Source organism: Coregonus clupeaformis, chromosome 21 (assembly GCF_020615455.1).
Source record: "Coregonus clupeaformis isolate EN_2021a chromosome 21, ASM2061545v1, whole genome shotgun sequence".
NCBI lineage: Eukaryota > Metazoa > Chordata > Actinopteri > Salmoniformes > Salmonidae > Coregonus > Coregonus clupeaformis.
This window is the reverse complement of record NC_059212.1, coordinates 46,301,879-46,325,485: the sequence shown is the minus strand read 5'-3', so window position 1 is coordinate 46,325,485 and position 23,607 is coordinate 46,301,879. Positions and strand designations below refer to the sequence as shown.

Here is a 23,607-nt window from a genome sequence, read left to right as displayed (position 1 = left end):
ACAGCAGAGTCCCGACAGCAGAGTCCCGACAGCAGAGTCCCGACAGCAGAGTCCCAACACCTTACCACTGCTACACCTGGCTATCAGCGGAGCCTTGTCTGGCAGCGAAACAGTTCATTCAGCCTCATTTACTGCATAAAAAAAAAACATATCTGATATGGCTGACTTGCTTAAACAAATGTGGTTTCTACTGACAATTGAGATGTACAAACTATGGCATAAGGGGAACGACAAGCGGATTAGAGGCAATCCGTAATTTCGATTAAAATATTAATGAGCGAGCTAGGACGGACGTAGTCAATATAACTATTTGTTCAGCACTTTTGAAATGTACAGCGACAGAATTCAGAACATGGGCCGTTCTTACAGTGTTCTCCCTGTACACCAAGTCAGAACCGTAGGATAAATAAAGGGGGCATATAAGCAGACAATGAAAGCTCTTACAATATTCTATGATTACATTTCTCTAAAACAGGTTATAGGCTACATGTGCACCACCAAGTCAGAACAGTAGGGAAAAGGGACCAAATTATTATCGTGAGGCACATGGGTTACTAACAGCTTACTACACAACATACACTTAGTATTACTTTCTAAGATGACAGACAGTATACATATCTCCCTGGCATATTACATCATTTATGCAGCACCATACAAGACATTTTTGGACTCACGTTGTTGTTCTGTGCTCACTTGAAACGGAAGGTGACATGACGGTCCTTCGTGGGCAAATTTTGTCATCAATCTTTGTCATCAAATTTCTGCCATTCTCTGGATTTATGGTACTTTCAAAAACAAGGTCAAATCATGTTGACGTCAATACTCTTCAGGTCGGAGCTCTAGAAAGAGGCCAGAGTTCCCGACTTGCAATTCCGAGTTGGATAACCGTTGAAAACGTATTTTCCCAGTCGGAGCTCGTTTTTTTTTTACAGTTCCCAGTTGTCTTGAACTCACTGAAGTCAGATTTCCCAGTTTCCAGTTGTTTTGAGCGCGGCAGAAGTCATGCTGGATTGACAGCACGGCCAATGTTGAATGTTTATCATTTTAAGCTTGGAAAAGAGGCCCTTAAACCCAGACTTGGGACCACACACCCTCTCCACTGGATAGCAGGCTAGTGATTGCTTTGCAAAGCTTGCAGTTAGCCACTGATTCCTTCCAAACCAATCATTGTTGAATTTGCGATTTCCAACTTGTTGTGTAATGTTTATGTCCCATGGCCGATGAGCACCAATACGTTTTATCTATAATCTCTCTTCATATGACAAGGATTAAAAAGGATTTGCCAGTAGATTGTCGACTTGATTCTCGATGATGATGACTGCTAGCTTGCTAGCTAAGATTTTGAAAGTATGACGTTGAAATTATCAGTCCAATCAAAGCTACAGTAGATATAACGTGATTTGACGTCATTTTATCTGTGACCAATGACCTTGAGCCTTCTTGGACGGGCACTTCTAATGTAACTCTATGGCAGCACCCAAGGGGCTTGAATTTTTGAGCTTTACCCTTATATTTTACTGTTGACATAGTGCCCCCATGAGTGACAGAACACTGAGCCAATCACGGCGCAAGTAGAGAACATTACCAACCACTACGCTCCGTATTTTCCACTGGCGTGCCCCACTACCACAGAAAGCACTGAGCTAGGCTAAAACACCTGCATTTTGGAGGTGTCTTACTCAAGAAAGGAAGAAAGAGACCAAGTTTGTATGCGGCTTTATTAACTCAATGATTTATAAAAAATGTTTTACATTGTTTGCAAACTGATATGTGACACGTATTAATGCCAAAATAACAAAACAGGCAACAACAACAACAAAATAATAATATACAGTACCAGTCAAAAGTTTGGACACACCTACTCAATATACAGTACAGTCAAAATATACAGTACACACCTACTCATTCAAGGGTTTTTCTTTATTTTTACTATTTTCTACATTGTGGAATAATAGTGAAGACATCAAAACTATGAAATAACACATATGGACTCATGTAGTAACCAAAAAAGTGTTAAACAAATCAAAATATATTTTTATATTTGAGATTCTTCAAATAGCCACCCTTTGCCTTGATGACAGCTTTGCACACTCTTGGCATTCTCTCAACCAGCTTCACGAGGAATGCTTTTCCAACAGTCTTGAAGGAGTTCCCACATATGCTGAGCACTTGTTGGCTGCTTTTCCTTCGCTCTGCGGTCCAACTCATCCCAAAACCATCTCAATTGTGTTGAGGTCGGGTGATTGTGGAGGCCAGGTCATCTGATGCAGCACTCCATCCCTCTCCTTCTTGTTCAAATTGCCCTTACACAGCCTGGAGGTGTGTTTTGGGTCATTGTCCTGTTGAAAAACAAATGATAGTCCCACTAAGCGCAAACCAGATGGGATGGCGTATTGCTGCAGAATGCTGTGGTAGCCATGCTGGTTAAGTGTGCATTGAATTCTAAATAAATCACAGACGGTGTCACCAGCAAAGCATCCCCACACCATCACACCTCCTCCTCCATGCTTCACGGTGGGAACCACACATTCGGAGATCATCCGTTCACCTACTCTGCATCTCACAAAGATACGGCAGTTGGAACCAAAAATCTCAAATTTGGACTCATCAGACCAAAGGACAGATTTCCACCGGTCTAATGTCCATTGCTCATGTTTCTTGGCCCAAGCAAGTCTCTTCTTCTTATTGGTGTCCTTTAGTAGTGGTTTCTTTGCAGCAATTCGACCATGAAAGCCTGATTCACACAGTCCCCTCTGAACAGTTGATGTTGAAATATGTCTGTTACTTGAACTCAGTGAAGCATTTATTTGGGCTGCAATTTCTGAGGCTGGTAACTCTAATGAACTTATCCTCTGCAGTAGAGGTAACTCTGGGTCTTCCTTTCCTGTGGCGGTTCTCATGAGAGCCAGTTTCATCAAAGTGCTTGATGGTTTTTGCGACTTCACTTGAAGAAACTTTCAAAGTTCTTGAGATGTTACGTACTGACTGACCTTCATGTCTTAAAGTAATGATGGACTGTCGTTTCACTTTGCTTATTTGAGCTGTTCTTGCCATAATATGGACTTGGTCTTTTACCAAATAGGGCTATCTTCTGCTGTGACGAGTACTGAGGATACGAAGAGGCAGGACGCAGACGCAGGAATCAACAATGTAAAGGTTTACTTAACACTGAGCAAGAGAACAACAAAGCGCGAGAACACGACATGACACTAACAATCACACACAACACAACACTGAACAGTCCAGGGCTATATAGGGGTGGTGATGAGATGATGAGGTGCAGGTGCGCTGGAGGTGATTAGGGTGCGTTGGGTTTCCATTCCGGTGTTGCCGAGGTGGTGCGCTTATACCGGTGGCTCAGTAGACCGGCGAATCAGAGCTGGTTGAGAGAATGCCAAGAGTGTGCAAAGCTGTCATCAAGGCAAAGGATGGCTATTGGAAGAATCTCAAATGTAAAATATATTTTGATTTGTTTAACACTTTTTTGGTTACTACATGATTCCATATGTGTTATTTCATAGTTTTGATGTCTTCACTATTATTCTACAATGTAGAAAATAGTACAAATAAAGAAAAAAAAACCTTGAATGAGTAGGTGTTCTAAAACTTTTGACCGGTAGTGTATGTAATGGGGAATTGATACAAAAAAAAACGATCAAATGGCAAACAATTGACACAATGAAATAATGAATGTGCAAGAATTGGCGGGAGACAGCTGAGCGCATTCTGGAGAGCTGAGAGCATGCATTCTGGAGAGGGACGTGCCATATCTTCGCCTCACATTCCTTTCCTCCTTCTTGTCTCAACATTTTTAAATTATACTCAAGACACATTCTCTTCACACATATTCTCATTAAAGTCCTGTACAGCACTTCATTACTCCCTTTTCGTTTACAAAGCTCTTCTATGCAAGCTTCCGACTTACCTAACTTTGTTGTAAAAAGTACAGAAACATGAGATATCAAACCTGTTCACAGGGTTGGTTAACTCTTGAGATTCCTCCGATCTCCATCGAACTAGGTAAAACTGCTTTTAATTTTAATGCTTACATTTGGATTCCCTGGTGCCACTAGGGCAGTTTAAAACGCTGATGATAAATGAGTTCACCTAGGTGTGCAATTGTTTTGATTGATTGACTTTAATAATTTGTTTACATGTTTGTGATGTTCTATGTAATGTACTTGTTATTGTGTCTTGTTATTGTCTTGTTATTGTGTCTTGTTATTGTGTCTTGTTGCTCAGTTAGTAGAGCATGACGCTTGCAATGCCAGGGTTGTGGGTTCGTTTCCCACGGGGGGCCAGTATGAAAAATGTATGCACTCACTAACTGTAAGTCGCTCTGGATAAGAGCGTCTGCTAAATGACTAAAATGTAAATGTAGTTTTATATTTTATTTTATGTCCTCAGGGCACCATCGAAAATGAGACCCTGGTCTCCCCGTGTAGCTCAGTTGGTAGAACATGGTGCTTGCAACGCCAGGGTTGTGGGTTCGATTCCCACGGGGGGCCAGTATGAAAAAATAAATAATGTATGCACTCACTAACTGTAAGTCGCTCTGGATTAGAGGGTCTGCTAAATGACTAAAATGTAAATGTCTCAATTGGCTCCCCTGATTTTATAAAAGTTAATAAACACATATTTGAGATGGTTTTCACCTGACAGCCACAACTCAATAACCAGCTAGGCCGATCACCACATGTTGTCCAAGTTGTAAACTTCCCAATAACCAGCTAGGCCTATCACCACATGTTGTCCAAGTTGTAAACTTCCCAATAACCAGCTAGGCCGATCACCACATGTTGTCCAAGTTGTAAACTTCCCAATAACCAGCTAGGCCTATCACCACATGTTGTCCAAGTTGTAAGCTTCCCAATAACCAGCTAGGCCGATCACCACATGTTGTCCAAGTTGTAAACTTCCCAATAACCAGCTAGGCCTATCACCACATGTTGTCCAAGTTGTAAACTTCCCAATAACCAGCTAGGCCTATCACCACATGTTGTCCAAGTTGTAAACTTCCCAATAACCAGCTAGGCCTATCACCACATGTTGTCCAAGTTGTAAACTTCCCAATAACCAGCTAGGCCGATCACCACATGTTGTCCAAGTTGTAAACTTCCCAATAACCAGCTAGGCCTATCACCACATGTTGTCCAAGTTGTAAACTTCCCAATAACCAGCTAGGCCTATCACCACATGTTGTCCAAGTTGTAAACTTCCCAATAACCAGCTAGGCCTATCACCACATGTTGTCCAAGTTGTAAACTTCCCAATAACCAGCTAGGCCTATCACCACATGTTGTCCAAGTTGTAAACTTCCCAATAACCAGCTAGGCCGATCACCACATGTTGTCCAAGTTGTAAACTTCCCAATAACCAGCTAGGCCTATCACCACATGTTGTCCAAGTTGTAAACTTCCCAATAACCAGCTAGGCCTATCACCACATGTTGTCCAAGTTGTAAACTTCCCAATAACCAGCTAGGCCTATCACCACATGTTGTCCAAGTTGTAAACTTCCCAATAACCAGCTAGGCCGATCACCACATGTTGTCCAAGTTGTAAACTTCCCAATAACCAGCTAGGCCTATCACCACATGTTGTCCAAGTTGTAAACTTCCCAATAACCAGCTAGGCCTATCACCACATGTTGTCCAAGTTGTAAACTTCCCAATAACCAGCTAGGCCGATCACCACATGTTGTCCAAGTTGTAAACTTCCCAATAACCAGCTAGGCCTATCACCACATGTTGTCCAAGTTGTAAACTTCCCAATAACCAGCTAGGCCGATCACCACATGTTGTCCAAGTTGTAAACTTCCCAATAACCAGCTAGGCCTATCACCACATGTTGTCCAAGTTGTAAACTTCCCAATAACCAGCTAGGCCTATCACCACATGTTGTCCAAGTTGTAAACTTCCCAATAACCAGCTAGGCCTATCACCACATGTTGTCCAAGTTGTAAACTTCCCAATAACCAGCTAGGCCTATCACCACATGTTGTCCAAGTTGTAAACTTCCCAATAACCAGCTAGGCCGATCACCACATGTTGTCCAAGTTGTAAACTTCCCAATAACCAGCTAGGCCTATCACCACATGTTGTCCAAGTTGTAAACTTCCCAATAACCAGCTAGGCCGATCACCACATGTTGTCCAAGTTGTAAACTTCCCAATAACCAGCTAGGCCTATCACCACATGTTGTCCAAGTTGTAAACTTCCCAATAACCAGCTAGGCCTATCACCACATGTTGTCCAAGTTGTAAACTTCCCAATAACCAGCTAGGCCGATCACCACATGTTGTCCAAGTTGTAAACTTCCCAATAACCAGCTAGGCCGATCACCACATGTTGTCCAAGTTGTAAACTTCCCAATAACCAGCTAGGCCGATCACCACATGTTGTCCAAGTTGTAAACTTCCCAATAACCAGCTAGGCCTATCACCACATGTTGTCCAAGTTGTAAACTTCCCAATAACCAGCTAGGCCTATCACCACATGTTGTCCAAGTTGTAAACTTCCCAATAACCAGCTAGGCCGATCACCACATGTTGTCCAAGTTGTGGGCTTCCCAATAACCAGCTAGGCCTATCACCACATGTTGTCCAAGTTGTAAACTTCCCAATAACCAGCTAGGCCGATCACCACATGTTGTCCAAGTTGTAAACTTCCCAATAACCAGCTAGGCCTATCACCACATGTTGTCCAAGTTGTAAACTTCCCAATAACCAGCTAGGCCGATCACCACATGTTGTCCAAGTTGTAAACTTCCCAATAACCAGCTAGGCCGATCACCACATGTTGTCCAAGTTGTAAAGCTTCCCAATAACCAGCTAGGCCTATCACCACATGTTGTCCAAGTTGTAAACTTCCCAATAACCAGCTAGGCCTATCACCACATGTTGTCCAAGTTGTAAACTTCCCAATAACCAGCTAGGCCTATCACCACATGTTGTCCAAGTTGTAAACTTCCCAATAACCAGCTAGGCCGATCACCACATGTTGTCCAAGTTGTAAACTTCCCAATAACCAGCTAGGCCGATCACCACATGTTGTCCAAGTTGTAAACTTCCCAATAACCAGCTAGGCCGATCACCACATGTTGTCCAAGTTGTAAACTTCCCAATAACCAGCTAGGCCGATCACCACATGTTGTCCAAGTTGTAAACTTCCCAATAACCAGCTAGGCCGATCACCACATGTTGTCCAAGTTGTGGGCTTCCCAATAACCAGCTAGGCCGATCACCACATGTTGTCCAAGTTGTAAACTTCCCAATAACCAGCTAGGCCGATCACCACATGTTGTCCAAGTTGTAAACTTCCCAATAACCAGCTAGGCCTATCACCACATGTTGTCCAAGTTGTAAACTTCCCAATAACCAGCTAGGCCTATCACCACATGTTGTCCAAGTTGTAAACTTCCCAATAACCAGCTAGGCCGATCACCACATGTTGTCCAAGTTGTAAACTTCCCAATAACCAGCTAGGCCGATCACCACATGTTGTCCAAGTTGTGGGCTTCCCAATATAGGCTTAGGCCTGCCTTTGTGATTTGAAACAATCCACAGCTATTTTTTAAAAGAAGCTAATGATCCTCTGTGGCTAAGTCATGCTGTCTGGTGAAGCAGAATATATGCTAAAGTATTTTGAATTATTTTATTTAGACAGGAGTAATTATATCATTTTGGCAAAACATCAATTTACTTTAGTGTTAGTTAGTATCTGAACAGTGTACTGTGCACCCGCAAACGTTCCTTTCCAATTCGGAAGAGTGGGACATTATATAATTCATTTTACCAACACAAAAAGATCCCACCTTGTCTATCGTATATATTTTTTGTCGACATTTTCTGTTTCCCATCGGGCCAGTCATGACATTTATTATCCAACGTACTTTACACGCGTAAAAAGGTTGAATGGAAACCTGGTTATTTTCAATATTTTATTTGGACAGGCAGCCCATAACGCCGGCCCTGCTTCAATGGGGGTAGAGACGTCCCAAGGATCCAGGATAGCAAGGACCGTGAGAGGTGGTCCTCTGTATTCAATTGGTAGAGCACGGCGCTTGTAACGCCAGGGTAGTGGGTTCGATCCCCGGGACCACCCATACGTAAAATATGTATGCACACATGACTGTAAGTTGCTTTGGATAAAAGCGTCTGATAAATGGCATATTATTATATTAAAGGACTCAGAGGACTTGGAGCCCTTTTTACCACAGCTGAATGAAGCCATTTTTTTTTTTGAGAACTCTGTTTATTAAGTTTTACACACACACAGACAAGACAAAGCAATATAAATAATATACTCAACTAGACAAAAGTACAAATAATACATATATAAAATAAAAATAAAAAAAAATAAAAAAAAATAATAATAACTTTAAAGATACCATACTTTAGACAAGTTAAACACACCAGGCAGAAGGCTACAAAAGGTTAAAGGGCAATCTATAGTATAGGGACAGAGCAAACACCTCACCATTGTTCCTGTAAACAGTTAAGGGATGGGGTGGAGAAATGCAACCACTCACAGACAGTCAAGGCCACAGACCAATCATCCACTGGACCAAAAATAAAAAGTTACAATGCTTTAAAATAAAAAATGAATATTGATAATTTTATGTAGGCGTGAACAGAATTAAAAAATAAAAATAACTGGGAAAAACAAGCTCACACCTTAGTCTCTGCCCGGGCGAGATGAACAAGGCATCCCAGGTCACAATCAATAAGCACATCAACCTTAATGCCCCCCACCCCCACCCCAGAAAAAAACACAGAGAAATGCTCATCCAACCCCTAAGTCACAGGGGGTCAAATACAGACTTATTTTGGTTTTAATAGGAATGCTATCCGAGGATGGACTGTTTAAAGTAAGACCGGAATGGAGCCCAAGCCTCATTAAACAGTTTGGGGTTCCCACGTGAATTGAATTTAATTTTTTCTAGTTTCAGAGAGCACAACCGTCTCTCACCCAATATTTATATGAAGCCATTTTTATTATTTTCTTCATTAATAAAATCCTGCTGTTTTGCGGTCAATTCCAGTCATGAGATTGAACATGATTTCTAAGTCAGAAGTGTTTATTATTATTAAACTCACTTCATTATCTTTCATTCTATTTTATTATTTCATTATAGGCCTGATTTACTATATGCCTGATTTTTTATAGGCCTGATTTACTTTAGGCAAACTTTAGGCCTGATTTATTACAGGTTTGATTTAATATAGGCCTGATATACTTTAGGCAAACGAAATCATGACTGCAAGATAGAATAAAACATTTTGTTTTATTTTAACTAGGCAAGTCAGTTAAGAACAATTTCTTATTTACAATGACGGCCTACACCGGCCAAACCCGGACGACGCTGGGCCAATTGTCTGTAGTGAGATGCAGTGCCTTAGACCGCTGCTCCACTCGGGAGCGCAAGTGGCTTCCATACAACCTTTTTATGCGTGTAAAGTACGTTGGATAATAAATGTCATGACTGGCCCGATGGGAAACAGAAAATGTCGACATCACTGAGAAGAGACAGCTGAGAAGAGGCATCACCGAGAAGAGGCATCACCGAGAAGAGACGCACCCAACATGATTTTGACTTTTATTTTGAAATCCCAGAACATCGAACTCGGAAGTGAATATTACCCTCACGCATGCGCACACATCCAACCTGGGGACATGCGTTTTCAAGCACGAAAGCATTTTTCTAGCTACTCTATATAGCTAGTTAAAATAATATTTCTGTCAGCTCATGTTTTTCACGTAAATTTCAACAGTTACCCTTTACGGTTTTGATTGTCTCCGGGGACAGAGTCGGAATAATCTCAACAGAAACACGTGAGAAAGTAACGTTTGATTGTTAGCTAGCTCCTGTTAGCTAGTTCAGGACAGCATGGGGCCCGTAATAGAACTCATTGCTGGAAGTTACGAGCAGATCGCCTTTGGTTACCGGGTGTCCACGGGAGAAGAGGTATGTTGCTTCAGTTTCTCTGTTTGATTTTGATCCCTGATTCTCCTGTACATATGACAAACTATACTGTTTACCTTTGCTAACCGACTAGCGTTAGTTAGCAGGGTTGTGGAGTATGTAAAGGATGACAGCAAAACTAACCCGTTACATTACCAACAAACATTTGTAATTAGATTACAAATACTTTTTAAAAACGAAAGTATTACATCTAGGATTAATTTAAATTAAGTATGTTCGCGAAAACAATTATTTGACACCTTTCTGTTTTCTCAATGATATTCAAATCAGCGTTGAAGTCCGGAGTGGCGCAGTGGTCTAAGGCACTGTGTTAGTGGTCTAAGGCACTGTGTTAGTGGTCTAAGGCACTGTGTTAGTGGTCTAAGGCACTGTGTTAGTGGTCTAAGGCACTGTGTTAGTGGTCTAAGGCACTGTGTTAGTGGTCTAAGGCACTGTGTTAGTGGTCTAAGGCACTGTGTTAGTGGTCTAAGGCACTGTGTTAGTGGTCTAAGGCACTGCGTGGTTCGAATCCAGACTCTGTCTCAGCCGGCCGCGACCGGGAGACCCATGGGTCGGCGCACAATTGGTCCAGCGTCGTCCAGGGTAGGGGAGGGTTTGGCCGGCAGGGATGTGGGTTCGTTTCCCACAGGGGGCCAGCATGGAAAAAAACCCAAAAACGTTTGCATTCACTAACTGCATAAGTTCGTGGATAAGAGCGTCTGTTAAATGACTAAAATGTAAGTTTGTTCCACCTGAACGAGTCTGACCATATGTTAGAGACAACTATGATGACTCCACATGTGTTTGATGGATCGCGGGAAAAGAGAAGGAGTTTTGTTTTAGGCAACAGTCCAAGATATGTCTTCCAATGGTGCGACTGCTGTCGGCATCCAAACATTATCCAACTTCAATACAGGTTGGAGGTAAGTAAGGACGACCGCAGTGGTGTAGCCGTATCGCCTGTAGGCTATCACTTATTATTGATATCTACAGAGATAATTAATGTGAATCACACTGCTGCTCTCTCATTTAACTATTTGCACCTTACGGATTGTGGATGTCTGTTCACTAGTGTATATTTTACCCCAGTAATGGTTGAATTGAAGAAGTTTAAGCTGCCGATCAATCGTTGTTTTTGCGACCAGTGGACAGCCAGTGAGGAATGCGCTCTGGCAACAGCTGCATAGTGCGGATCCCAGCCTATGGAATGAAGTTTGAGGGTTACTCCCTTCTAAACTCCTCTGTGGGGTTGTGCTCCATACTGTCAAAAAACAGTTTTAATTAAAGAAGACAGCGAGTGGGGCTTTTATTGCTCAATGTAATTCGTGCTGAATCCCCCCCAAAAAAATATCCATAGGCCGAAACTGACACATGATGAAACTCGCGCACTTTTGAAAGATTTAAAGGGGCAATCTGTAGTTGCTACATTGGACTTCTACATTAATGATATATACCCATTGATTCTTGAAGAATATAACTTATAAATGAGCTTAGTTAAACTGTCACACCCCATGAAAACCCAAAATATAAGCCATGAGAGCAGCATTTCTTTTTTCAACTTGAAGCAATTAGCCCAATCAGTCTCCATGACGACAACATCCGAAACAACCGGAGTAGGGCATGCTTAGAAGTCCTTCGTTTATTTAGGTTATACTGAGGTAAAACGGTTCGGTTAATATATACTTCCATATTTCCAAGTCCTATTCTTGAAAATCAAGGGGTATTAAAGGAATTGGAATGACTGGAAATTTGAGACTTTGGTTTTTAATGTATGTAGTAGAAAGCAATGGGTTAGAAGAAGCCTACATAACCAACCCATAACGTAAAACGCAACATCCATTTATGGCCAACTATGTAAACTCTAACATTGATTGATCCTGCAATAGTTGTTGTTCAATTGGTAATATTCATTTTAGACTTCTAATGCCTCTTAAGAGGAAAGTAATCTTAAAGTAATCAGATTACGTTACTGAGTTTGGGGAATCTAAACGTTACATTACTGATTACAATTTTGGACAGGTAATTAGTAACGGATTACATTTTAGAAAGGAATCTACCCCACCCTGCTAGCTAGCTATGGTGGAGTTGGTGTGGTTGTAATCTACCCCACCCTGCTAGCTAGCTATGGTGGAGTTGGTGTGGTTGTAATCTACCCCACCCTGCTAGCTAGCTATGGTGGTGTTGGTGTGGTTGTAATCTACCCCACCCTGCTAGCTAGCTATGATAGTGTTGGTGTGGTTGTAATCTACCCCACCCTGCTAGCTAGCTATGTTGGTGTGGTTGTAATCTACCCCACCCTGCTAGCTAGCTATGATGGTGTTGGTGTGGTTGTAATCTACCCCACCCTGCTAGCTAGCTATGATAGTGTTGGTAATATACCCCACCCTGCTAGCTAGCTATGTTGGTGTGGTTGTAATCTACCCCACCCTGCTAGCTAGCTATGATGGTGTTGGTGTGGTTGTAATCTACCCCACCCTGCTAGCTAGCTATGATGGTGTTGAGTTGGTGTGGTTGTAGTCTACCCCACCCTGCTAGCTAGCTATGATAGTGTTGGTGTGGTTGTAATCTACCCCACCCTGCTAGCTAGCTATGATGGTGTTGAGTTGGTGTGGTTGTAATCTACCCCACCCTGCTAGCTAGCTATGATGGTGTTGAGTTGGTGTGGTTGTAACGTTACAAGTCTCGTGGCTCTTCCAGTAATATTTGGGGGAGTGTTGATCTTTAAACAGTTCTTCAGCTTACCCAAACTCACGGTCACAGTCACACTCACACTCACAGTCACACTCACACTCACAGTCACACTCACAGTCACAGTCACACTCACACTCACACTCACACTCACAGTCACACTCAACTGATGGTAATGTTATTCATCCCTCTATCGCCCCTTTACCCCTTTGATAAAGGCGTTAGCTACCATCACTAAACTACTGATATAACTACCTTTACTGCCTCTATTGATCCAAACCCATTGACAGCTGTTAGGAAGCAGCTTTCATGCTGTGTTGTCGTCTTATCTGCAGGAGTGGACAGCCACGGCAGACTTCACCCACCACGCCCACACTGCCTCAGTGTCTGCGGTGGCCACCAGCGAGAGGTACATCGCTACAGGAAGCAGAGACGAGACCATCCAGATCTACGACATGAAGAAGAGGATAGAACATGGAGCTCTGCTGCATCACGACGGTAAGAGATACGACATGGAGAAGAGGATAGGACATGGAGCTCTGCTGCATCTCGGCGTCGGGTGTATTCATTAGTCGCATACTGTAGCAAAACGTTTAGCAATGGAAAACCGTTGACTCCACAATCAGGTGAACACATTTGTGTAAAGGTAAAGAGCATAGAAAATGGAACGTTGCTGCACCACGACGGTGAGTTCTGGAAAGCCACTTTTTGGAAATCAGTTTACTAATGTTCAGGGTTTTGAGAGCTGCAGAATATCACCTGCTACAGCAACAATCGGGTCCCAATCTGAGAATCTTGAAGAAACCTCACTAATTGCATCCACCATTGAATTATGACTGCAACGGCTACGTTTTGACTGTCTATTCCTTAGACGTACAGTATTGACAAGTCACTGACACGGTCAACAACATTATTGTGTGGTCCATGGTCTTTAGGCATGGCAAGCCACTGATATCGGTCAAAACATTGTCCCCAAGTGTCACGGCTGCTGTAAGAAGACTTAAGTACCCCTGACCCCCAGGTTTCCTTGTTTTAATCGTTGTTCAGGTACCATTTCCTGTCTGGAGTTCTATGGCTCCTCCCACCTGCTGAGTGGAGGACAGGATGGGCTGCTATGTGTTTGGGGCACCAAGAAGTGGGAGTGTCTTAAATCCATCAGAGCACACAAGTAAGTTGTCACTCTCTCAGAAATTATTAGGGTTGCAAAATTCCAGTAACTTTCCAAAATTATATATATATATTCTATTTCAAGTCCATCAGAGCTCACAAGTTGCTGAGACATGACGTATGTGTGTATCTGAGGTTGTTGGGTAAAAACAGTCTCGTATGGATCAATAGTCTTCTTCTTGACCCTGGAGAGCTATTGGGTGGGTTCAGGTTTTTGTTCCACCCCAGCACTAACGTACCTGTTTTATTTATTCTCCTCAGGGGTCATGTTACGTCACTGTCCGTCCATCCCTCAGGGAAACTGGCCCTGACTGTCGGCACAGACAAGACACTCCGGTTGGCTTTCTGTTTTGAGTACATTCTGGTTCTCAGTTCTTGTTGTAGGTGTTCAAAACATTCTCTTGCAACTAAGTTGACTGACACTTTTGTTGTTGCAGAACGTGGAATCTAATCGACGGAAGATCAGCTTTCATCAAAAACATAAAACAGAGTAAGTTTATCACTCTGACCATTATGTACCATTACACATGCTTCAGTACCTCCAGAGTGGCGCAGTGGTCTAAGGCACTGTATCGCAGTGCTAGCTGTGCCACTAGAGATCCTGGTTCGAATCCAGGCTCTGTCGTAGCCGGCCGCGACCGGGAGACCCATGGGGCGGTGCACAATTGGCCCAGCGTCGTCCAGGGTAGGGGAGGGAATGGCCGGCAGGGATGTAGCTCAGTTGGTAGAGCATGGCGTTTGCAACGCCAGGGTTGTGGGTTCGATTCCCACGGGGGGCCAGTATGAAAAATACAAAAATAATGTATGCACTCACTAACTGTAAGTCTGCTAAACGACTAAAATGTATTTGTAAAAGAATAATGTCAATTTCTCTCTCTACCTTTCTCTCCCCTAGATGCGGTGATAGTGAAGTGGTCTCCTGAGGGGGATAAGTACGTGGTAGTGATCAGCGACAAGGTGGACGTTTATAACCTGGAAACAGCTACTCTGGCATCAACCATCATCAACCCCAAGAGGATCTCATCCATCAAGTTCCTCACTGTGAGTTATATCAAGAATGGTATAGTTCTGGGCTTTTTAAAGGATAATAATGTAATAATCACTAAAGTTCATATTTAGTTTAGAGTGATCAACACAACGGTGTGCATATAAAGAGTTTGCTTAAAACACATGCGTCTATTTGTGACCGTCAAGGTGCAGGTTAATGGTGGTCACTAGGCTTGATGCATAAATCTACGCACTGCACAAAAGCGCAGTAGAACACATACACGAAGAACCGTAAAGAACACGGATGGATGAATATGAAATGTGAGAAGGGAAACAACCTTTATCCACCTGCAAGTAGCGGTTCATTTTTTTGTTGTCCCTTTTTGTATGGAGTAAGTGAGGTGGAAATGGTTTGTTTGTCGTCAGAATTCCATCCTGGCCATAGCGGGGGACGACGAGACAGTCCGGCTGTGTGACATCAACACTCAGAAGGTGCTATGTGAGTTTGAGGCTCATGAAACCAGGTACGTTGAATAATTGCTATGGTCTCACTCCTTCCCCTGCTATAATCAATATTTAGTATATAAACATACATTGTATGATGATAGAATTCTTGGATGTTTCTTGTGAAAAGTTTGGAAGAAGAATATTGTCTCACTTCTCTCTCTCTCTTTTTAGGGTGAAATCAGTGGACAGTTTCACCACGGAGGACTTCTGTGTTCTGGTGACTGCGTCAAACGATGGCTTCATCAAAATGTGGAAACTTAACCTTGAGGTATGTACCACCTGTCCTCGGCTTTCATTCGCTGTGGCCCTCAAGGGCCTGCATAAAAACAAAACATTTAACCTTTATTTAACTAGGCAAGTCGGTTAAGAACAAATTCTTATTTACAATGACGGCCTAGCAAAAGGCCTCCTGCGGGGACGGGGGGCTGGGATTAAAAATAAATGAAAAATCACACATCACGACAAGAGACACCACAACACTACAATAAAGAGAGACCTAAGACGACAACATAGCATGGTAGCAACACCACATGACAACAACATTGTAGCAACACAACATGGTAGCAGCACAACATGGTAGCAACACAAAACATGGTACAAACATTATTGGGCACAGACAACAGCACAAAGGGCAAGAAGGTAGAGACAACAATACATCACGCAAAGCAGCCACAACTGGCAGTAAGAGTGTCCATCATTGAGTCTTTGAATGAAGAGATGGAGATAACTGTCCAGTTTGAGTGTTTTTTGCAGCTCGTTCCAGTTGCTAGCTGCAGCGAACTGAAAAGAGGAGCGACCCAGGGATGTGTGTGCTTTGGGGACCTTTAACAGAATGTGACTGGCAGAACGGGTGTTGTATGTGGAGGATGAGGGCTGCAGTAGGTATCTCAGATAGGGGGGAGTGAGGCCTAAGAGGGTTTTATAAATAAGCATCAACCAGTGGGTCTTGTGACAGGGTATACAGAGATGACCAGTTTACAGAGGAGTATAGAGTGCAGTGATGTGTCCTATAAGGAGCATTGGTGGCAAAGCTGATGGCCGAATGGTAAAGAACATCTGCCAATCTATAAATGACGTCTCCGTAATCTAGCATGGGGTAGGATGGTCATCTGAATCAGGGTTAGTTTGGCAGCTGGGGTGAAAGAGGAGAGAATACGATAGAGGAAACCAAGTCTAGATTTAACCTCAGCCTGCAGCTTTGATATGTTGTTGATGTAAATTGAGAAGAGCGTGGGGCCTAGGATCGAGCCTTGGGGTACTCCCTTGGTGACAGGCAGTGGCTGAGACAGCAGATGTTCTGACTTTATACACTGCACTCTTTGAGAGAGGTAGTTAGCAAACCAGGCCAAAGACCCCTCAGAGGCACCAATACTCCTTAGCCGGCCCACAAGGATGGAACGGTCTACCGTATCAAAAGCTTTGGCCAAGTCAATAAAAATAGCAGCACAACATTGCTTAGAATCAAGGGCAATGGTGACATCATTTAGGACCTTTAAGGTAGCAGTGACACATCCATAACCTGAGCGGAAACCATATTGCAGACCAGAGAGAATACTATAGACATCAAGAAAGCCAGTCAGTTGATTATTGACAAGTTTTGATGGGATTATAGTTGATAGAAACACCATCATGTCGAGGTAAATTTGGGTGGGTGCAGGTTTTTGTTCCAGCACTAACGTACCTGTTTTATTTATTCTCCTCAGAATTTTGATAAACAGGGCAAAATAGAAATTGGCCTATAACAGTTAGGATGAGCTTGATATCCCCTTTTTAAATAAGGATGCACCGTGGCTGCCTTCCAAGCAATGGGAACCTCCCCAGAGAGGAGAGAGGTTAAAAAGGTCAGAGACAGGCTTGGTGATGATAAGGGATGCAACCTTAAAGAAGACAGGGTCTAAACCATCTGACCCAGAGTCTAGTTTAAGAAGACAGGATCTAAACCATCTGACCCAGAGTCTAGTTTAAGAAGACAGGATCTAAACCATCTGACCCAGGTTTTCGATCTAAACCATCTGACCCAGAGTCTAGTTTAAGAAGACAGGATCTAAACCATCTGACCCAGTCTAGTTTAAGAAGACAGGTCTACATCTGACCCAGAGTCTAGTTTAGAAGACAGGGTCTACTACCAGTCTGTTTAAGAAACAGGATCTAAACCATCTGCCCAGAGTCTAGTTTAAGAAGACAGGATCTAAACCATCTGACCCAGAGTCTAGTTTAAGAAGACAGGATCTAAACCATCTGACCCAGAGTCTAGTTTAAGGAGCTCCTTTAGCACCTCGGTCTCAGTGACCCCCTGCAGGGAGAAACTTTGTAGCGGGGCAGGGGAAAAAGAGGGAGGAGCATCAGGGCTAGTCGCACTAGAAGGGCTGGGAGATGAGGAAGTGTTGGACGGGCAAGGAGGCGTGGCTGAGTCAAATTGGAATCCTGACTTAATGAAGTGGTGATTTTAAAGAGCTCAGCCATGTGCTCCTTGTCAGTAACAACCACATCATCAACATTAAGGGACATGGGCAGCTGTGAGGAGGAGGGTTTATTCTCCAGGTCTTTCACCGTTTTCCAGAACTTCTTGGGGTCAGACCCACAGAGAGAGAACTGCTCCTTAAAGTAACTAACTTTGGCCTTCCGGATAGCCTGAGTGCACTTATTTATCATTTGCCTGAACGAGAGCCAGTCAGCTTGAATATGAGTGTGCCGAGCCTTTCGCCAAATGGAATTCTTGAGGTGGAGTAACTCTGCCAGATCACGGTCGAACCAGGGGCTGAACCTGTTTTTAATTCTCATTTTCTTTATGGGGGCGTGTTTGTTAACAATAACACTAAAAATATCAAAGAAGAAGGTCCAAGTGTCTTTGACAGAGGGGATCAAGCTGATTCTATACCAATTTACAGAGGCCAGGTCATGAAGGAAGGCTTGCTCATTAAAGTTTTTTAGCAAGCGTCTATGACAAATCAGGACAGGTCGTTTCACTGAGCAGCCATTACGAACACAGGCTGTAAAACAGTGATCACTAAGGTCATTACAGAAAACACCAGAGGATAACATCAAGGAGAGTAGCCTTTTCTGGGTGTTTGGAGTCATACCTTGTGGATTGGTAATAATCTGAGAAAGATTTAGGGAGTCCCATTGCTTTAGGACTTGGTCAGGTGGTTTAAGCATGTCCCAGTTTAGGTCACCTAGCAGGACAAATTCAGACTTAGTGTAAGGGGCCAGGAGAGAGCTTAGGGGACAGGCCACCAGAGAGGCAGGGTACAGGCTGGTGTTCAGGCAGGTAGGGTACAGGCCGGTGCTGTGTAAGGGGCCAGGAGAGAGCTTAGGGCAGGTAGGGTACAGGCCGGTGCTGATGGAGGACGATAACGCCCAGCAACAGTCAACAAGAGCTATTTGAAAGTTTTTAATGCTTAAAACCGGAAAATCAAATTGTTTGGTGACCGACTTGGTGGAGACAACCGAGCCCTGAAGGTGTTCCTTGGTAAAGATTTCCACTCCACCACCTTTGGAAGATCTGTCTTGCCGAAGAAGGATATAACAGACTAAACGTTGTTCACTCAGTTCCAGGTTGGAAGGTGTTTTCAGGTTTCTTGTGCTTCTTTTGCTGGTCGTTGGTTTGCCAGAGCATTTGCTGTATAGACCTTGGAAATAAGAATCTTTGGTAGTAGGAATCCATCCAGGTAATTTTGTAACATAATCAGGTTGTAGGTTTGGAGTTTTACATTTACATTTACATTTTAGTCATTTAGCAGACGCTCTTATCCAGAGCGACTTACAGTTAGTGAGTACATACATAATTTTTTTTTATACTGGCCCCCCATGGGAATCGAACCCTGGCATTGCAAACGCCATGCTCTACCAATTGAGCTACATCCCTGCCGGTCATTCCCTCCCCTACCCTGGACGACGCTGAGCCAATTGTGCGCCGCCCCATGGGTCTCCCGGTCGCGGCCGGCTACGACAGAGCCTGGATTCGAACCAGGATCTCTAGTGGCACAGCTAGCACTGCGATGCAGTGCCTTAGACCACTGCGCCACTCGGGCGTTTGATTTGTAGTTTTGATTTGTAGTGAATGTTATGTTGTGGAGGGTAGAATCCTGTATACAGTGGGGGAGAACAAGTATTTGATACACTGCCGATTTTGCAGGTTTTCCTACTTACAAAGCATGTAGAGGTCTGTAATTTTTTATCATAGGTACACTTCAACTGTGAGAGACGGAATCTAAAACAAAAATCCAGAAAATCACATTGTATGATTTTTAAGTAATTAATTTTCATTTTATTGCATGACATAAGTATTTGATCACCTACCAACCAGTAAGAATTCCGGCTCTCACAGACCTGTTAGTTTTTCTTTAAGAAGCCCTCCTGTTCTCCACTCATTACCTGTATTAACTGCACCTGTTTGAACTCGTTACCTGTATAAAAGACACCTGTCCACACACTCAATCAAACAGACTCCAACCTCTCCACAATGGCCAAGACCAGAGAGCTGTGTAAGGACATCAGGGATACAATTGTAGACCTGCACAAGGCTGGGATGGGCTATAGGACAATAGGCAAGCAGCTTGGTGAGAAGGCAACAACTGTTGGTGCAATTATTAGAAAATGGAAGAAGTTCAAGATGACGGTCAATCACCCTCGGTCTGGGGCTCCATGCAAGCTCTCACCTCGTGGGGCATCAATGATCATGAGGAAGGTGAGGGATCAGCCCAGAACTACACAGTAGGACCTGGTCAATGACCTGAAGAGAGCTGGGACCACAGTCTCAAAGAAAACCATTAGTAACACACTACGCCGTCATGGATTAAAATCCTGCAGCGCACGCAAGGTCCCCCTGCTCAAGCCAACGCATGTCCAGGCCCGTCTGAAGTTTGCCAATGACCATCTGGATGATCCAGAGGAGGAATGGGAGAAGGTCATGTGGTCTGATGAGACAAAAATAGAGCTTTTTGGTCTAAACTCCACTCACCGTGTTTGGAGGAAGAAGGATGAGTACAACCCCAAGAACACCATCCCAACCGTGAAGCATGGAGGTGGAAAAATCATTCTTTGGGGATGCTTTTCTGCAAAAGGGACAGGACGACTGCACCGTATTGAGGGGAGGATGGATGGGGCCATGTATCGCGAGATCTTGGCCAACAACCTCCTTCCCTCAGTAAGAGCATTGAAGATGGGTCGTGGCTGGGTCTTCCAGCATGACAACGACCCGAAACACACAGCCAGGGCAACTAAGGAGTGGCTCCGTAAGAAGCATCTCAAGGTCCTGGAGTGGCCTAGCCAGTCTCCAGACCTGAACCCAATAGAAAATCTTTGGAGGGAGCTGAAAGTCCGTATTGCCCAGCAACAGCCCCGAAACCTGAAGGATCTGGAGAAGGTCTGTATGGAGGAGTGGGCCAAAATCCCTGCTGCAGTGTGTGCAAACCTGGTCAAGACCTACAGGAAACGTATGATCTCTGTAATTGCAAACAAAGGTTTCTGTACCAAATATTAAGTTCTGCTTTTCTGATGTATCAAATACTTATGTCATGCAATAAAATGCAAATTAATTACTTAAAAATCATACATTGTGATTTTCTGGATTTTTTCCATCTCTCACAGTTGAAGTGTACCTATGATAAAAATTACAGACCTCTACATGCTTTGTAAGTAGGAAAACCTGCAAAATCGGCAGTGTATCAAATACTTGTTCTCCCCACTGTATGTCCCTGTGGAAAAATCCAAGTTTATCCAACTCTAAATCTATCTTTTTGTGAAAACATGCTGAAAAATGCAGGAGCCCATCTGCTCATGACCTCTCACTCTCTGCCCTTTCCAGAGTAGTTAGAATTGTTCATTTTTTAAAACCTTTATTTAGGAAGGGATGTCCCATTGAGACCAAGGTGTCTTCCACACCATCTCTGCATGACAAGACCAAGCATTTACACACCATCTCTGCATGACAAGACCAAGCATTTACACACCATCTCTGCATGACAAGACCAAGCATTTACACACCATCTCTGCATGACAAGACCAAGCATTTACACACCATCTCTGCATGACAAGACCAAGCATTTACACACCATCTCTGGACTAGACCAAGCATTTCCACACCATCTCTGCATGACAAGACCAAGCATTTACACACCATCTCTGGACTAGACCAAGCATTTACACACCATCTCTGCATGACAAGACTAAGCATTTCCACACCATCTCTGCATGACAAGACCAAGCATTTACACACCATCTCTGCATGACAAGACCAAGCATTTACACACCATCTCTGCATGACAAGACTAAGCATTTCCACACCATCTCTGCATGACAAGACCAAGCATTTACACACCATCTCTGCATGACAAGACCAAGCATTTACACACCATCTCTGGACTAGACCAAGCATTTACACACCATCTCTGGATGACAAGACCAAGTATTTACACACCATCTCTGTAGGACAAGACTAAGCATTTACACACCATCTCTGGACTAGACCAAGCATTTACACACCATCTCTGCATGACAAGACTAAGCATTTACACACCATCTCTGTAGGACTAGAACGGGTTTCCAGGGTTGAAGAACAGTAATGCTTCTCTAATGATGACATCATTGTATTATTCATCAGTGATGTCATCGATGTTCATTGTTGTCTGTATTTGCTACTAGTCTAAGTAACCATGACAATTCCAGGAGTTGACATGAGATTTACATTTACGTCATTTAGCAGACGCTCTTATCCAGAGCGACTTACAGTTAGTGGTTTTACGACAGAGCCTGGATTCGAACCAGGATCTCTAGTGGCACAGCTAGCACTGCGATGCAGTGCCTTAGACCACTGCGCCACTCGGGAGACGAGTGATGGCACTAAATAAATACAGTCTCATCTCATCTCATGGTTGTCTGTTGTTGTTGTTCCAGTCCTTGGAGCCTCCAGTCCTCCTGGGGAAGGTGAATACCACAGCTCGGCTGACCTGTCTGGCCGTGTGGCAGCCCACCAACCTACAGGAGCCTCCCCCGGAGGTCAAAACAGAACCTACAACCTCTCAAGGTACTGTGTTCCTTCATTCATAACAATGTGCCATTTTTAGCATTTTATCCAATAGCGACTGTCATGCACTCATATCCTGGTCCTGGTGACCCAAAAGGGTGCACATTGTAGTTTTTTGCCCCAGAACTAAACACCTGATTCCACTTATCAACTCATCATCAAACCCTTTGATTAGTGGAATCAGTTGTGTAGGATAAAGACTGGTGGTGTTATCCCAGTCCTGGGATGGCTTTTCACCATTACTAGTGTAATAGTTCTAAATAAATGTTGAATGGCTAAGTACTCAAAGAGAAGTTTGGGACAACCTCTCAAAGTACTGGACTGTCTAATGATTTAATGCTGGAGGGACTGGGATATAGCCTGGGTACCAGTCTAATGATTTAATGCTGGAGGGACTGGGATATAGCCTGGGTACCAGTCTAATGATTTAATGCTGGAGGGACTGGGATATAGCCTGGGTACCAGTCTGTTAGATAACATTTCCTTCCTTGTACTCACTCCGTGTCATATTCCAAATGTTTAGCATGACCGGAGTGGAATGATAGCTAAACAGACTGTTTACCCGGTAAGGATAACGATTGACCCATACACATCGGTCCCCGGTTCAAATGTTCAAGATATGAGTGCATCGGTCTGCGGGACACCAAACCGACCCAAATGTAGCACGCGTCGGTCAGGAAATTGAGACAAACGTTACGAATCACCGGTTCACTCAGTTTTTGGGTTCTACTGGGTGGAGACCTGCTAGCTTAATATGTCTTGGTTCTACTGGGTGGAGACCTGCTAGCTTGAATATGTCTTGGTTCTACTGGGTGGAGACCTGCTAGCCTGAATATGTCTTGACTCCACTACCCAATTTTGAATGATGATAAATGAATTCTTGTGACTTATGTTTGTCTTGTATCGCATCTGTTATAGTGTGTTGGACTAGATCTAATATGTGGAATGGCTGGATGAAACTCTGGACTAGAGAAACCATTTTAAATTTAAACATGAAGGTCTCTTTTATAGAAAGTGATGCGCGAACATATTTGAGTGCTTAAATGCATATTGTTCTGGCATTATATATAGCATGAGAATATCATGTGATTTGTTTTCGGTCATCCCCAACAGACACCAAGGATGTTCTGGAGCTTGCAAAGAAGAAGAGGGTCAGGATCTCAACTGTAGAAGTGGTCCTAGAGGAAGACGGTTCACCCAAGAAGAAGAAGAAGAAAGATGGTGGGGGAAAAAAGCTGAAAACCTAATAAAAATATATTTTTAATAGTA

General features: G+C 43.4%; 1 protein-coding gene across 1 annotated transcript; it reads left to right on the top strand.

The window, feature by feature from the left end:
• Nucleotides 1-9,645: 9,645 nt before the first annotated feature.
• Nucleotides 9,646-23,607, top strand: pak1ip1 (PAK1 interacting protein 1). The gene is made up of 10 exons (XM_041842977.2): nt 9,646-9,968; nt 12,989-13,151; nt 13,701-13,821; nt 14,082-14,156; nt 14,258-14,310; nt 14,716-14,861; nt 15,234-15,331; nt 15,486-15,582; nt 22,209-22,338; nt 23,452-23,607. The coding sequence occupies exons 1-10, from the start codon at nt 9,891-9,893 to the stop codon at nt 23,583-23,585; spliced, it is 1,095 nt and encodes a 364-aa protein (XP_041698911.2). The 5' UTR covers nt 9,646-9,890; the 3' UTR covers nt 23,586-23,607.